The following is a 14,807-nucleotide window of genomic DNA, read 5'->3' as shown; positions in this document are numbered from 1 at the left end:
CAAAACTCTTCCCTCAAGAGGCCACGTTTCCGCCTGCCTTTGGCCGTCAGATTGCGGCGCCAATGCATCCATCCGTCCATTGCAGCAGAGGTTTTCTCGAGCCTTCCTTCCTTGCTCTTATCCTCTTCCTCCGGCCACCTCACAGGGATCCAATCGTCCTCTCCCTCAGCGGCCTCTCCTTCAGGCTGCCTTTCTTCTTCTCTGTGACCTGACGTTCGCTGCCACGGCAACCTCTTCTCCGGCGCCTGCTCCCTGCAGCTGCAGCCCAGCGAGCGCTGTGCTCCTCCATGCCGTCGAAGCTCTTTCCGGTTCTCCCTGTTACGGTAGGTTAATACTCTGTTTCTTCGATCTCATGGCCCTTGCTCCTTTGTTCAGAGACATGAGATCCAAATGTTTCTAGCTTGCATTTCTCCCTCACTATTTTTTTACAGAATTGGTTGCTCCAATTTGTATTGCCATTTGCGCCTAAAGTAGATGCAGGTAGCTAATTTGTTAGAAGGGTTATGCAGGTTCGCAATTACATAGAGAGGTTGAATATGGATTCATTGTATGCTTCCCAGTTGTGATAGACTTCCATTTCGATTAAAAAGACCAATAAAGCATGGTTTGATTTTTTTTCGTATTATCCTACGTGCTTCGTATGTTCATCTTCTTTGCCTCATGCCTAGACTGTCTTTTTCTATTTCATCCTCCTTTTGCTCTTACTTTTCCCATTACATTGTTTTCCTAAAACAAACATTTGCCTCTGCTGTTTCCCACAAGGAAAAAAATGTTACTGTGACATGTTTTCGTATGCTAGACCAGAATTTGATAATTTCTTCATTGCATCAGTCACCTCTCCTTTGCAAAGTATTAATAGATTCATCATTGCTGCTTGCTCTTAGCTATGGCGTGCTCAACAACTCCAGTAAAGTATCGTAGAGAATCATCTTGAACTATGGACAAAGCACGCAAGCGGAAGGCTGCTCATACAGGTCAGCCATTTGGAGGCCAAACATTAGCTTCAGGCATCAACGATAAATATATATACACACACAGACACATACATATACATAAATATCTTATTGGCAGAGCATTGTTCTACATACTTTTCTTACACAAAATATGTGTGCCTATGGTCTGTGGTACAGGGAGACTCCCCATTGAGCAATTGACGAATAATGATTCATCCATACCGGCTTCTCAGTTAGGAAGCTCCATTTCAGAATCTCTCCTTCCATCACAGAGAGTGGTCAGACAACGAGCCCTGCTATCTTCAGGTAAATCATCAGTTTTGGTGCTTCATGATGCTAACTGACAGCTTGCTTATTGCATCACAATTTTTTTTCTCTCTACAGTATTGAATTGCTACACTATAACCATTATTCTGCCAACTGTGGTTCATTAATCTTTCTTCACAATAGATTTGTCACATCTAATGCCACCTGTATTGCTTCGTGCTCAACCAAACTGTGCCGCTTTCTACATTTACAAACACTAATTCGCATTCTTTGTTTCCAATAGATTTGCCACGGCCAGAGTCATCTACTGCTGCTGAAACACGTAAGAAACGTAAGGCCGCTATAGCTTCTGGAAGACAGGAAGGTGCATTTCCATAGTTATCATAGGCATATGCAGTCAATTTTGCCTCCTACAATTCATTATAACATTCTTACACATATTTACATCTTCCCAGAGAATTCAGAGCCTCTTCTTCATAACCGACACCGCCGTAAGTTGTTAAAGTCCATACTGTCCCTTCCATATTCGATACACTAATTTAGGTTCTTTTGTTCACCGAATGCATACATGTTTACCTGCATATATATGTCACAGGGAATTGTTCCCTAAGAGGACATTCAGGTCCTATCTCAGACTGCTGCTATATGAAGCTGTTAATACTGCAATCAAAGAATCACCGGCGAAACACACATACAAATATCTGGCAAGTTCTATTCTCAAAAACATGGTGCCTCAGCTTCAAATAATGACCTTTTGGCTATATATGATGATAATAGCGAAACTCAAAATACCATTTACCTACATTTAGTTCAACAAGGGGTTGGTTGGTCACCTCATATACTAACAGTTTTTGTTTACCCCAATTTTCTCATTCTCAGGCACTGTTTCCGCACCCCTTTATTTGGGAAGTCAGAATCAAACATGCTCATATTGTGGTGCTCGCTTTTGGGCTGAGGAACGAGTACGTGGACATGGACGGACAACTTCTCCAGTATATAACAAATGCTGCAGAGGAGGAAGCATTCTACTACCTCCTTACAAGCCACCTCCGGAGCCCTTACTTGGCCTTCTGACAGGAAAGGATCCTGCACTATCAAGACATTTCTTTGATAACATCAGACGATACAATTCTATGTTTGCCATGACTTCTATGGGCGTCAATGTCATAAATTCTATCAACGATGCCCGTGGCCCTTATGTCTTCAAAATTAGTGGCCAACTATGTCATCGAATAGGATCACTAATTCCAAACGATGAAGCAAGACCTGAGTATTGCCAGTTATATATCTTTGACACTGATAATGAGGTTAGAAACAGAATAGCTGTTGCAACAACCTCAAACAGTGACTTTCAACCAAACGAAGCTATTGTTGCTTCCTTGATAACCATGCTTGATACACACAACTCAGTTGTGCAAGTTTTTCGAACTGCCCGTGATAGGCTATCTATGCAGCCAAACAACCAATCTGGTGAACCAGACGATCGTTATGCTGTCAAGCTATTTTCCACCCCAACCCAGCATGGCAACATTTATAGTGACCCAGTTACATCTGAAGTGGTCGGCTTGGTTGTGAATGATTTAGGGACCACTGAAGAGGGGCGTGACCTAATAGTGCAAGATCACTCATGTCAGCTCCAAAGAGTAAAAGAAACACATTGCAAATTTATGGCAATGCAATATCCACTGTTGTTTCCTTACGGAGAAGATGGTTTCCATGAGAATATTAAGTACAGAAGATGTAGTCGCTCCAACAAGATCAAGCGAAAGGTTGTCACCATGGCAGAATATTATTCATACAGATTGCATGATAGAGCCGACGATTTCAATACCCCTTTGCGATCCAAGAGACTAACCCAAGCTTATGAAGTTGATGCGTACTGTTGTGTCGAGGATGACCGCCTGAGATACTACAGGAAGAAATCATTTCAAAAAAAATACAGGTCCAGCCCATATAAAGCTTTAGTTGAAGCGGTCAGTAGTGGGATCACTCAAGGTTCGGCTGCAGGGCAACGAATTTACTTGCCAGGATCATTCACTGCAAGTCCCCGCTACTACTACCAAAACTATCAAGATTGTGTTGCACTATGTCGTAGGTTCGGATGCCCACATCTATTCATCACATTCACATGTAATGCTTTGTGGCCAGAAATTGATGAAGCTTTGGCATTCATACCCGGGCAACAAGCTTCGGATAGACCTGATATTGTTGACAGAGTTTTTGAAATGAAACTCAAACTACTCATACAAGATATAGAGAAGTATGAATTCTTTGGACCTATACTTGGAGGTACTGCTCTTCTCATCCCCTAATATATTATGCTTTACCACTTACTCCAAAGTTTCTAAATCGTAATATGTTGCCTTGCACAGTTGTCTACACGATTGAGTTCCAAAAACGAGGCCTTCCACATGTCCATTTGATTCTATGGCTTAAAAAAGATAAGCCTATTGATGCTGCTCAAATAGATGCCTTTATATCCGCACAACTGCCAAATCCATCTGTTGATCCGTTAGGTTTTGAGGCCGTTTCTAAGTTCATGATTCATGGTCCTTGCGGATCCTTAAATACGTCCTCCCCTTGCATGGTTGATGGAAAATGTGATAAGTTCTATCCAAAGAATTTTTCTGAAACCACTACTATAGCAGGTAATGGTCAGGTTACTTACGCCCGCCCAAATAATGGTATTACTACTGAGAAAAATGGAGTAAGAATTGATAACACATTTGTGGTACCGCACAATGTAGACTTATTGGTTAAATATCAAGCACATATAAATGTTGAAAGTGTTAATCGCAATGGAATGGAAAAGTATTTGTTCAAGTATACAAACAAAGGACCTGATTGTGCCAAAGCTGCACTCAAGAGGAAAAGAGGTAATCCAGACTCTCCTACGGAGATAATTGATGAAATAAAGGAATATCTAGACTGCAGATATGTTACTCCCAACGATGCTGCATGGCGATTGCTTCAGTTTGATATCCATTACACTAATCCATCAGTAGAACGCCTTGCTGTTCATCTCCCGCTAGAAAATGGTGTTCTTTATACAGAGGATGACTATCTTGATCAGGTCATTGAGAATCCATCTAATCTCATAACTAAGCTAACGGCATGGTTTGATGCCAATCAACAATATCCAGAAGCCAGACAGTACACCTATGTTGAATTTCCTGAACACTGGACATGGCATGGTGATGGAAAATATTGGCATATACGCCGAAATAGTCGTGGGAAGGTTGGTCGAATTGCTAATGTTGCTCCTAACGAAGGAGAAAGATTTTACCTGCGCATGTTGTTGCATATAGTCAAAGGAGCACAAAGCTATTCTGATCTCCGCACTGTTGCCGGCCATAAGCACCCAACATTTCGTGCTGCATGTGAAGCATTGGGCTTGCTGGGTGACGATCAAGAATGGTTCCATGCTATGGCTGATGCAGCACACTGGGCACTTCCCTATCAATTGCGACAGCTGTTTGTCACATTACTGCTTTTTTGTGAAGTCACCAACCCTGTTAAATTGCTTGATGAATACACACAGGCAATGGGAGAAGATATTGCATATCATGCGAAACAACTGACTCCAGAACTCCCTACAACAACCATGGACCAACATATCAGATCATATGTTTTAGTTGAATTAGAAAAACTGCTCAAAGATGCTGGATATAGCTTAGATCACTTTCACTTACCACAACCAGACCACAGTTCCTCTCGGATTCTCACCAATAGATTCATTATGGAAGAACTTAGTTATAATTCAAATGGTGCATTTGCTGAACTAGATGAGCAGATCAAGAGACTGAATTCAAGCCAGAAACATATTTATGATACCATAGAGCATTCAGTCTTAAATGGTTGTGGGCACACTTTCTTTGTTTATGGTTATGGTGGGACTGGCAAGACTTTTCTATGGAATACTTTGCTCAATAGTATTAGAAGCCAAGGAAAGATAGCTTTAGCAGTTGCATCTTCAGGCATAGCAGCTCTGTTACTCCCAGGAGGTCGAACACCCCACTCACGTTTCAGAATTCCATTGGACATCCACGAGCATTCTGTCTGTGCAATTAAGAAAAATACACAGTTGGCTGAGCTAATACAACAGACATCCCTGATTATATGGGATGAAGCACCTGTCAACCATAGACATTGCTTCGAAGCACTTGATCGCACACTAAGAGATATCATGTCGTTCAATAATGATGATGCTTCCACCAAACAATTTGGTGGTATAACAGTTGTGCTTGGTGGTGATTTTAGGCAAACTTTGCCGGTCATCCCAAACGCAAGGAAACAACAAATCATGAATGCAGCAATCACTCGATCCCGTATATGGCCGTGCTGCAAAGTTCTTGAATTAACTGAAAACATGAGACTCAACTGCCCAACTCTTTCAGGCCCTCAAAGAATTGAATTGCAGAAATTTGCTGAGTGGCTCCTCTCTATTGGTGATGGCACAACTCCTGGCAGTACAATAGACCAGCCTGATACAACATGGGTTCAAATTCCAGACAACCTTCTATTGCCACCCGAACAAAGGAACCTTACAGGATTGATTTCTTTTGTATATGAAACAACTCCACGTGTCACGGAATTAGCAGCCTATCTCTGTGAACGAGCAATATTGGCACCAACAAATGAAGTCGCTGCCATGATAAATAAAGAGATTATTTGTAAGATAGCCACAGAAGAAATGTCATACTACAGTTCTGATTCCATTGATGATCCGACATCAAATTATTGCACTATGGAATCTCTGTACCCACAAGAGTTCCTTAATACTATCCAAATGAGTGGCCTTCCTGACCATCATCTACAACTGAAGATTGGTGTCCCTATCATGTTACTTAGAAATCTGAACCCATCCAAAGGTTTGTGCAATGGAACTAGACTCATAGTGACACAACTCACTCATCGTATAATTGAAGCTCAGATAATCACAGGAAAGGCTACAGGATCTAAAGCTTACATTCCAAGAATAACTTCTGTCTCATGTGATCCAAAATGGCCTTTTAAGATAAAGCGTCGTCAATTCCCAGTCCGTGTATCCTATGCCATGACAATAAACAAAAGCCAAGGACAAACACTTAGCAAAGTTGGCGTCTATTTACCAAGCCCCGTATTCTCTCATGGGCAGCTTTATGTTGCATTCTCACGTGTGACATCACCTACAGGCTTACGTGTGCTCATTGAGAACAACTCTGAGAGGTATGAAAACCACACACATAACGTGGTATACACTGAGATTTTCAATGACCTAACAAGCCGGCGTAATTATTAGTTCCAGGTACCACTGTAACACAGTTACCTTCTTTGCTTGCCCATGCTTCTTATATACACTTCATACTTAGAATGTTTCTTTTGATAGATTTCATAATCATACGGGCTTAGTTCTCTTAACCAATGCAGATGCTTACAATGATTTCCCTATGTTGTACAGGTCTTCTACTTTTGGCTGTTTCCATTCCAAACCACTTGATCATCTATTCCTCCGTTGATCAATTATATTCTACCAATATGCTTATAGCCAGTCTAACATGTATATCCAATCAGGTCATAGGTGTTTCCAATTCACCATATGACATACTTTAGCCGTGTATGTTTTTTTCAATGCAGCAACAATGGAAATATGTCTCTTCTGCTTTTGTGTCACCAAATATTAAACTTCTGGTGACCATGTAAAATTTAATACGATCAACCATGACGTCCACAAATAATACCGACTAAAAGGTTTCGTGATTCTATAAATATTACTTTTTGGCTTAATTATGAATGACAAGGCTGCCCGCGGCAACGCGCGGGGTACTAACTAGTTCAATGGGTTCCTAGCACGGCACTTGGCGTCCAGGGGTAGCTCAGGCAGAGCTTTCAGGTTTCAGTAAGCATGGGTTCACGGGCAGGCCGGCAGATGCACACTGATGATTGCTCAACAGGTTGAATAAAACAAAACAATCAACAGGTTGGAATCATATCTATATGCATCCATGTTTCAGAAATAACCATTTTTACCTCAAGTTTCTGAGCTCCTTGGTGCAGTGTCATCAGAGATTCCCAGTTTCAGAAATGCTGCCAAACCCAGCTTCTCCAGTCATGAGTGGAGAGACTGCCATATGTACACGCTATCTTCTTCATCCACAATCAATGGATTCAAACTCGAAATAGAAGAAGAAACAAACAAGAAAATCAACTGGTTGAATGGGACTGGATAGGATTGACATATTGGTGTCTACCATTATCTCAAAAGAATGTCTACAACAGAGGCAGTGGAGAAAGATCTCCAAAGACGGTACATTTCAAGGCTATGCATCATCCTCACGCATATCAGTTTTCCGTTTAGCCATCATAGACAGCCGAGCATCCCGCTCGCGCTCAAACTCCCGGTAATCAGTTCGCTGCAAGAATGATTGCCTGTCGAGGTACTGGTTTGAGCTCTTCTTGTAGGCGTCAAGCTCCTCCTCCACGCCCCGGTTCTCTTCCTTGTACTCTCCCCAGTCTTTCTTCGTCTTGTCCAGGACGCTCAGCTTCTGCTTCTTCCGAATCTGCTCGAGGATGTTGTCCACAGCTGAGGGGGCAGCGCCAGCTGCCTTGGCCTTCTCAATTGCCTCCTTGGAATTAGCATCCACCAATTTCTTGATTTCAATGTCCTTGCCAGCAAAGTCCCTTACCTCAGTGATCTGTTGGATCATTCAAAAGCAAAACATTACCACACGAACTAAATGTGCAAACTGTCAGAAGATTTTCATCTACATCCCTAATTGTGGAGCCAATGCAAATCCACGATTATGGGTATTCTTAGGTTTTAATACAGTTTTGGACTAAAAGAAGATTCAAGTAAATGGACAAGAAATAGCATATGTGAACAAGATATAGCTACAGCCTAAACACAAGCCATGTGTCATCATATTTTCTTTATCAAGCAATTCTATTCTTAAACCAATAATAAAATAGAAAGGATGAGTGATGTTGATGGTTCAAATTTACCTCCACTTTCCCTCTTCCAGATGCCACAGCAGCAGCATTTTTGGCAGCTGCAAGGGCAGCTGCTGCAAGTTTTTTCGCATCCTCACTCGTTTCATGTTGTGCCTGTTGCTGCCCATTTGGGGGGCTTTGACTGGCAGTAGAAGTATTACTAGGCGAAAGGCCTAGTACAGTCATCCAATTCTAAAGGAAAAAGAAAATTCTGAAAGGTAAGTATAAGTATAGAAAATCCAAACATTAGATAAGTCAATGCGCTTAGATTGGTACAACAAACATTACTCACATTTGTTGGCTTATTTTTCTTTTCTTTTGCTGTATTACTGAGCTTGGTCATCGTAGGTGGGGGCATCTTATTAGGTAACCCGCTGTTCATTTTCTTCCAAATATCCTCCACACGTGATTTTGTGCCTGTAGGAGAAAATAAATGCTTGAGGCTATGTGTTTAATTTTAAAGAAGCAATCGCTAAAATAATTGTGACAGCATGTTGTATAAGGATAAAATATTAAGGAAAAAGTCCATTTTACTCCCCTCACCAATACACTTTGTCCGATTAACCCCCTAAACAAAATTTAGACTCAATTTACTTCCCCGAACTATTTCAATTGGTCCAATCTACCCCCAGTGAGATTTCTCTTTTTTATTTCTCCGTGTACAAGTGGAATTTTAACTTCAAATTTTGCAATGTAACTTATAATACGATGCCCTATGCTTGAAAAATACATTATGATTTTCATGAATAATTTTCATGCAGAATAGTTTCACTGTGATAAATTTCGTGCTTTGTTTCCAACTGATGAAAATAATCATGAAAAATTATTAATGTATTTTTTTTAACATAGGGCATCATGTTCCCTATCACCTCACAAATTTTGCACTTGAAATTCAAGTTGTATGCGCTGAAACAAAAAAGAGAAATATCATTAGGGGGTATATTGGACTAATTGGAATTGTCAGGGGGAGTAAATTGAGCTTAAATTTTGTTTAGAGGGTTAAGCGGACAAAGTGAATTGGTAGCGGGGAGTAAAATGGATTTTTTCCAAATATGAAAGGCATGTTACACTGTGCTGTCTAAGACAAACTATAGAGCATGTAAAACACAAGTTCATTGACATATCACATAATGCCAGCTTCTGAGTTAACAGGTGTCCTAATAGCACCTCATGTATGTTAATTCAGATATAATAATGTAGCTTTCAAAGTTCGTCCACTTATGCTTAAGGAAGTTTTCCTGGGCCTTATACTAGTATGAATAGGTCATTAGCACTGCTATGCTTAATAGGGATCGATAGAAGTCGAGTGATAATTCTGTCACTCGCGAGATATAGGATGTCTTTATATTACAATATATGAATTATTATATTCAAGATGGAAGGTATGGGATGGGAGACCGGATGGGGGAAGGTGTAGCCCCATCTGTGTTGATTAAAGGATCGTTCCGTTGTCGGCTGTGCTGATCGGGGATTGAACTGTACTAACCGCATGCCGGGAGTAGGAGGTAGTCGAAACCGGTAAACCGAGTACTGCTTCGCTTCAAAAGTACAGAACTTCATCACCACCCCTTAGGGCGATTCGAGTAGTCGCGGAGAATTGAGATGCATGTATTTACTTTTGGTGGTCTCACGTTGAGCTCGACTGACTATAAGTAAGTGGGGCGGTTCTGTAGTTCGAGGCGGGGAGGGGAAAGGTTGGTGCGTGGGGTCCGACGGGGCTTTTGCGTGCCGTGTTGGTTAGGTCCACCTTGCAAGGTTAAATCGAATCGATTCGCCGTGTCTCGCGGTTATGAGAGCCTTGATCTCTTGGTCACATCGTAGAAAGGAAATGGAATAAGAATGAGATGAGATGCAATGAGGGCTGATATTATTTAATTAATGGTTTGCTCACCTTGCTTGTTGTAGCTTTGCAAATCCTAGATGGTTAGTAAATTTATTGATATAATTGGAAGCTAAAATTGGGAAAATAAGGACTCGGTTCTAGTGCTTCTTCTGCAAAATCAACCACCAGCCAAAAAGCCTTGCATGTCTAGATATGTGGGCTAAGTTATACCCACTGGTCGGGTAAGTCTTGCTGAGTATTAGTTACTCAGGGTTTGTTGTTTACCCTATTTCAGGTATATGAACTAACTAGGTTTCACATCGGTGGGCTCGATGTGGCGCCTTGTCTTCACGTCTCGGTAGTCATCGACTTATTTAGTTTGTTTCATTTATTCTCTAGTAAAAATACTCTGTAAGTTAGATTCTTCTCCGCTGCTATCTTTTCTTTTGTAAAGTTTAAATTTAAAGCGGTTTTGTAAAAGCCTTGATATTATTTACTATTTTTGTAAGTTTTTATCATGCTGGTACCTTCTGCGCTCGTGCGAGACTTCTGGTGTGTTTCGATCGGCCTGTGGGTTGGAAACAGCCTGTCAAGTTACACTTAATTAAGCTAATGCGCCTGATGTGTTCAAATGATGGCGGTTACGCTTAATTAAGCGCTTTAACTCGGCGGGTCTGTCACAGTCCACAGCCCATATACACATCACAATTTGAATTTTCTGACACAAATATCTAAATGGATAGTTTATGATTCATGTGTGCAAAAATACATACTCTGAAAAACAGTGGAGCAACTCAAGCATGGGGAAACAAGTATACATACCAACATCATGAGACTCTTGATTTGAGCTACTGGCACGAGTTTCATCTGGAACCACACCTTTTGCCCCTGAACCAAAACACATAACAGAAACTTCAAATATCATGCATTCACACTCCTAAGTTTGACTAAAAGATTAAAAGGCCAAAGAAAAAAAAAACTATGTCCAACACACACAAAACACTACTTCAACACCCTCATCTCAATTTTATGTGTAACAGAAGTTACAACGGCCACGGCATTCAAGTTGCTTGGAAGTTGAAAATGATTCCATGTAAAGTTATCTAATCAAATCTTTTGGACAGTTTTCTTGCCTATGTAGGGAGTTCTTTCAGTGAGTGAGGTGTGGTTTCTTAGTCTCATGTCTATAATACCGCTTGATCCTCCATTTGTGAAAATAAGGTACAATGAAGGTAAGAGGACCAGTGCCAACTGTCAGTGCATATATTATATCCATTTACAGGGGCAGACATCAGAAACAGTGATCTATTCTAAACAAAAATATCAACTTTGCGGAAGCCAGTAACAAACATGTCTCACAGGGCAGAACAAAAAATAGAACTGCCTGTTCCAACAAAACCACACTGCAGACGTAGTCCTGAAGATCACACCAAAAGGATCAGGAACATTTTAGAGTTGAGCATTTCAAGCTATTATCTCATCCTACTATGAGCCATTCATCAAAATTAGTCCTTGCATATGAAAAAGTAAAACTGCAGACGTAGTCTATCCACAGTCCTTTGTTTGTGCTTCAGTTCAAGAGTTGAAATCAGGATTACTTCAGAATTTTCACATGCATGGTAGGACGAAATGTTTCTTCCAATAACGGGTAAGAATCTAATGGCAAGGCTTATCCTATGAACAGTCTGCATTCCCTCATCAGGATCTTTCAGAAGATAAAATTGCAGACATATCCTATGAGCAATCCTCTGTTTGCACCAAAATCAGGATTACTAATGGGAAGGCTGCTCATAGATTAACTAATCCCAATGCGCCCACTACACCAAGAAAAATAACGCATGGACAGTAATCTTATCGAGAACCGTACACGACAACCAACCGCGCGCGGATTCATCCCACGAACTAGAAAGAGGAGGATCTCGGCACCAACGCCGGAATTAGATGCCCAAACCCGACAAAGAGCGCAGCATCTAACAGTAATCCCCCACCCCCTTCTTCTCCTACGACGAAGCCCAACCCCATGTTAACCGAGCAAAGCATTCGCGCGCCCAGGGTTTGTCTGGGGGCTTCGTACCTGAGCCGCCCGCGTCCCCGGCCGAGCTCGTCGACGCCATCGCCGAATCGATCCCTCGCCTCCCCTGCGGCTGGTGGCTTCGGCTTCCTCGCCCCGAGCAGACGGCGGAAGCGGAGGCGTCGCCGCAACGAGAGAGAAGGAGAGGGAGAGAGAGAGGAAAAGCGAATTGGAGAAGAAAAGTGCAAGGCCCAGCCCAATAGAGGTAAAAGCCCACGCGGCCCAACTCGGTTCCACGTGGGCCCATATATCCACCGTCCGATCCGACCCCTCCCGAATCCAACGGCGCAGGAAAACTCACCCCACCTATAAAAGCATCATCGCCCCCCCCCCCCCCCCAAGCCCTAGCCGACCACACCACTCCACCCCGCCGCCGGAGGCGAGAAGCAACCTCAGGTAAGGGCGGCCGCCGCCGGGAAGGGCGGGCGGGGCAAGATGCAGATCTTCGTGAAGACCCTGACGGGGAAGACGATCACGCTGGAGGTGGAGTCCTCGGACACCATCGACAACGTGAAGGCCAAGATCCAGGACAAGGAGGGCATCCCGCCGGACCAGCAGCGGCTCATCTTCGCCGGGAAGCAGCTCGAGGACGGGCGCACCCTCGCCGACTACAACATCCAGAAGGAGTCGACGCTGCACCTGGTGCTCCGCCTCCGCGGGGGGGCCAAGAAGCGCAAGAAGAAGACGTACACCAAGCCCAAGAAGATCAAGCACAAGCACAAGAAGGTGAAGCTCGCCGTGCTCCAGTTCTACAAGGTGGACGACGCCACCGGCAAGGTCACCCGCCTCCGCAAAGAGTGCCCCAACGCCGACTGCGGCGCCGGGACCTTCATGGCCAACCACTTCGACCGCCACTACTGCGGTAAGTGCGGCCTCACCTACGTCTACAACCAGCAGGCGTAGGGGGAAGAAGAAAAATGGAAAGTCTTGCTAGATTATAAATCTTCTTTTTTTTGTCGCTTGTGAAAGTAGTTTGTTAGAACAGAACACCCGCATCTCTTATCTTATGGGGATGTGTACTTTTTGTTTTGATGATATGATGTCGTTATGGATCCTACCAAGCACTGTTGAATTCAACCTATGTTTGTGTTAATCTTATACTGTGCGTGCCCAGTGTTAACGTGATTTTGTTCTTAGAGTCGCATCTTTCTGATATCATGTCTCTGTTGCTGTCGATATTTTTCTGTAAGGTGATGGTATGCTCACGTCCTGATATGTTGCAAAAAGCTGCCTGCCGTGTTGAGTTATGTTCGCATACGAAATGTTGCAAGGTCATGGGGATAATCGACATGATTTGTTGCAAAATGTTGTGCTTCTACTTTTATTATCAGGTAGTTGGAAATTAGTTCAGTGCCGTTTCAGTCTTCAGTCAAAGTTATGATGACAACCAATACCAGTCTTCAGTCAAAGTTATGATGACAACCAATACCAAATGATGGGTTGATGACACACTGTTATACACTTGCTATGGTGTAGAAGTTCATTGACCCTTATGCTCTGATTATACCGCTATTCTGTAATGTTTGTTGTAGAGATACGTTCTTATTATTTATTATTTGGTAGTTGGAAATTAGTTCTGTGTGTTCTGTTCTGTTCTTGGCTGGGCTGATCAAATTAGATGGAAATAAGCTCTGAATATGCACTTCGTCCATAATGTCATCGTCCATGTATTCTGCTCCATTTTTATCACTATTACCAAATGTTGTCTATTAGGAAGAGAATGAAAGCACAGCATAAATTAACATGGCCTTTTTTTGTTTAAATTTTTAGCCATATATTCTTGGGCTTGTAAAATAGTGATGACTGGGTTAGTTTTAGTTCTTGTACATTTTTACCTACATTTATTTTGCTGACGCTGAAACCCTTTGTAGTTTTCATTGTTCTGTATTACAACTGATTGTTGATTGCATAGCTCACACTACAGTTTACAGGCAGTAACCAGGTCTTGTTTTGATTTTTGACTAATTTGATAGCACGGTCACCAGTGGGTCAATGTTGAAACGGCACTTCATTTTAGAATATGGTGGCATTTTCTGTTCACCGTTGCTTTGACGAGTTCCATATTCCGACTAGATGCATGTCTTGCTGTAATGGTAATCTGCGTGCTTAGTGTTTGATCCTCTAGCAATGGTTTTTCTGGACAGACTTCGGTCCGAATTGCCGAGATGCGAATGAGATCGGGGGTTCTGTTTTTCTGGTCACAGTTGCTGCTTGGACGATTCCTATTTTCCGACTTGACTCTTGTCTTTCAGTAATGGTTTATTGTTGTTTGACGATCCTGAAGCTTGTTGCGTCATTATTATTTTGTCTTTTCCTTAACCTATGTTGGGCAGACTTTGGTTTTAATTGCCGAGATGCGAGTGAGATTTTTTTTGGGGGGGGGGGGGGGGAGGGGGGTTGAGCCCACGTAAAAGCATTTTGTTTACATCCAATTCACTTTTTTCTGCTGGTGGCTGGTGCTGATTTGTTGTGAGAAAATTACTGGTGGTTGGTGTTGGTTTGGTGTAAGAAAAATATTATTGGTTGGTTGGAGAAAGCAACCACCAGAACATAGTGAATTGGAAGTAAATAAAATGCCAGCCATATACAACCGCTCTCATTATCGACGATTGTATTTACTCACTCTGTTCGTTGTGCTGTGGCTGGTGGCTGGTGTTGATTTGTGGTGAGAGAAAAGTATTGCTAGCTGGCTGGTGCTGATTTGGTGTGAGAGAAAAATATTGTT

The 14,807-nt window shown here is 42.4% G+C and overlaps 3 protein-coding genes and 1 long non-coding RNA gene across 4 annotated transcripts; 3 read left to right on the top strand and 1 right to left on the bottom strand.

Annotated features, from left to right (window-relative positions):
• The first annotated feature begins 77 nt into the window (after window positions 1-77).
• LOC120709763 lies at window positions 78-6,079 on the top strand. Its single transcript, XM_039995418.1, has 10 exons — window positions 78-323; window positions 885-974; window positions 1,131-1,259; window positions 1,504-1,584; window positions 1,676-1,711; window positions 1,816-1,924; window positions 2,100-3,509; window positions 3,593-3,868; window positions 3,968-6,013; window positions 6,072-6,079. Exons 7-10 carry the CDS (start codon window positions 2,354-2,356, stop codon window positions 6,077-6,079), a joined length of 3,486 nt encoding a protein of 1,161 aa, XP_039851352.1. The 5' UTR covers window positions 78-323; window positions 885-974; window positions 1,131-1,259; window positions 1,504-1,584; window positions 1,676-1,711; window positions 1,816-1,924; window positions 2,100-2,353.
• Window positions 6,080-6,087: 8 nt separating this feature from the next.
• LOC120706805 lies at window positions 6,088-6,962 on the top strand. Its single transcript, XR_005688437.1, has 2 exons — window positions 6,088-6,507; window positions 6,661-6,962. It is a non-coding gene; the product is annotated as an uncharacterized LOC120706805 (long non-coding RNA).
• A 289-nt stretch (window positions 6,963-7,251) lies between these two features.
• On the bottom strand, window positions 7,252-12,239 carry LOC120706802 (craniofacial development protein 1-like). Its single transcript, XM_039991534.1, has 5 exons — window positions 12,086-12,239; window positions 10,834-10,899; window positions 8,482-8,606; window positions 8,202-8,381; window positions 7,252-7,894 (listed from the first exon to the last, which is right to left on the bottom strand). The coding sequence occupies exons 1-5, from the start codon at window positions 12,123-12,125 to the stop codon at window positions 7,520-7,522; spliced, it is 786 nt and encodes a 261-aa protein (XP_039847468.1). The 5' UTR covers window positions 12,126-12,239; the 3' UTR covers window positions 7,252-7,519.
• A 178-nt stretch (window positions 12,240-12,417) lies between these two features.
• LOC120706804 (ubiquitin-40S ribosomal protein S27a-2-like) lies at window positions 12,418-13,220 on the top strand. Its single transcript, XM_039991536.1, has one exon. The coding sequence runs from the start codon at window positions 12,518-12,520 to the stop codon at window positions 12,983-12,985; it is 468 nt and encodes a 155-aa protein (XP_039847470.1). The 5' UTR covers window positions 12,418-12,517; the 3' UTR covers window positions 12,986-13,220.
• The last annotated feature ends 1,587 nt before the right edge of the window (window positions 13,221-14,807 follow it).

This window comes from Panicum virgatum, chromosome 5K (assembly GCF_016808335.1).
Source record: "Panicum virgatum strain AP13 chromosome 5K, P.virgatum_v5, whole genome shotgun sequence".
NCBI lineage: Eukaryota > Viridiplantae > Streptophyta > Magnoliopsida > Poales > Poaceae > Panicum > Panicum virgatum.
Note: the sequence above shows the minus strand (reverse complement) of the source record. Positions and strands in the feature narration are given on the sequence as shown.

What these genes read in the sequence shown, in the direction of transcription:
- LOC120706804 (XM_039991536.1), top strand. Translation starts at nt 12,518, where the DNA reads ATGCAGATCTTCGTGAAGACCCTGACGGGGAAGACGATCACGCTGGAG.
- LOC120706802 (XM_039991534.1), bottom strand. Translation starts at nt 12,125, where the DNA reads ATGGCGTCGACGAGCTCGGCCGGGGACGCGGGCGGCTCAG. An exon ending in CGGGGACGCGGGCGGCTCAG is followed by an intron (nt 10,900 to 12,085) that starts GTACGAAGCCCC and finishes GTTTTGGTTCAG; the next exon opens with GGGCAAAAGGTGTGGTTCCA. An exon ending in TCAAGAGTCTCATGATGTTG is followed by an intron (nt 8,607 to 10,833) that starts GTATGTATACTT and finishes TTTCTCCTACAG; the next exon opens with GCACAAAATCACGTGTGGAG.
- LOC120709763 (XM_039995418.1), top strand. Translation starts at nt 2,354, where the DNA reads ATGTTTGCCATGACTTCTATGGGCGTCAATGTCATAAATTCTATCAAC. An exon ending in CTTTGGACCTATACTTGGAG is followed by an intron (nt 3,510 to 3,592) that starts GTACTGCTCTTC and finishes TGCCTTGCACAG; the next exon opens with TTGTCTACACGATTGAGTTC. An exon ending in TGAAACCACTACTATAGCAG is followed by an intron (nt 3,869 to 3,967) that starts GTAATGGTCAGG and finishes CGCACAATGTAG; the next exon opens with ACTTATTGGTTAAATATCAA.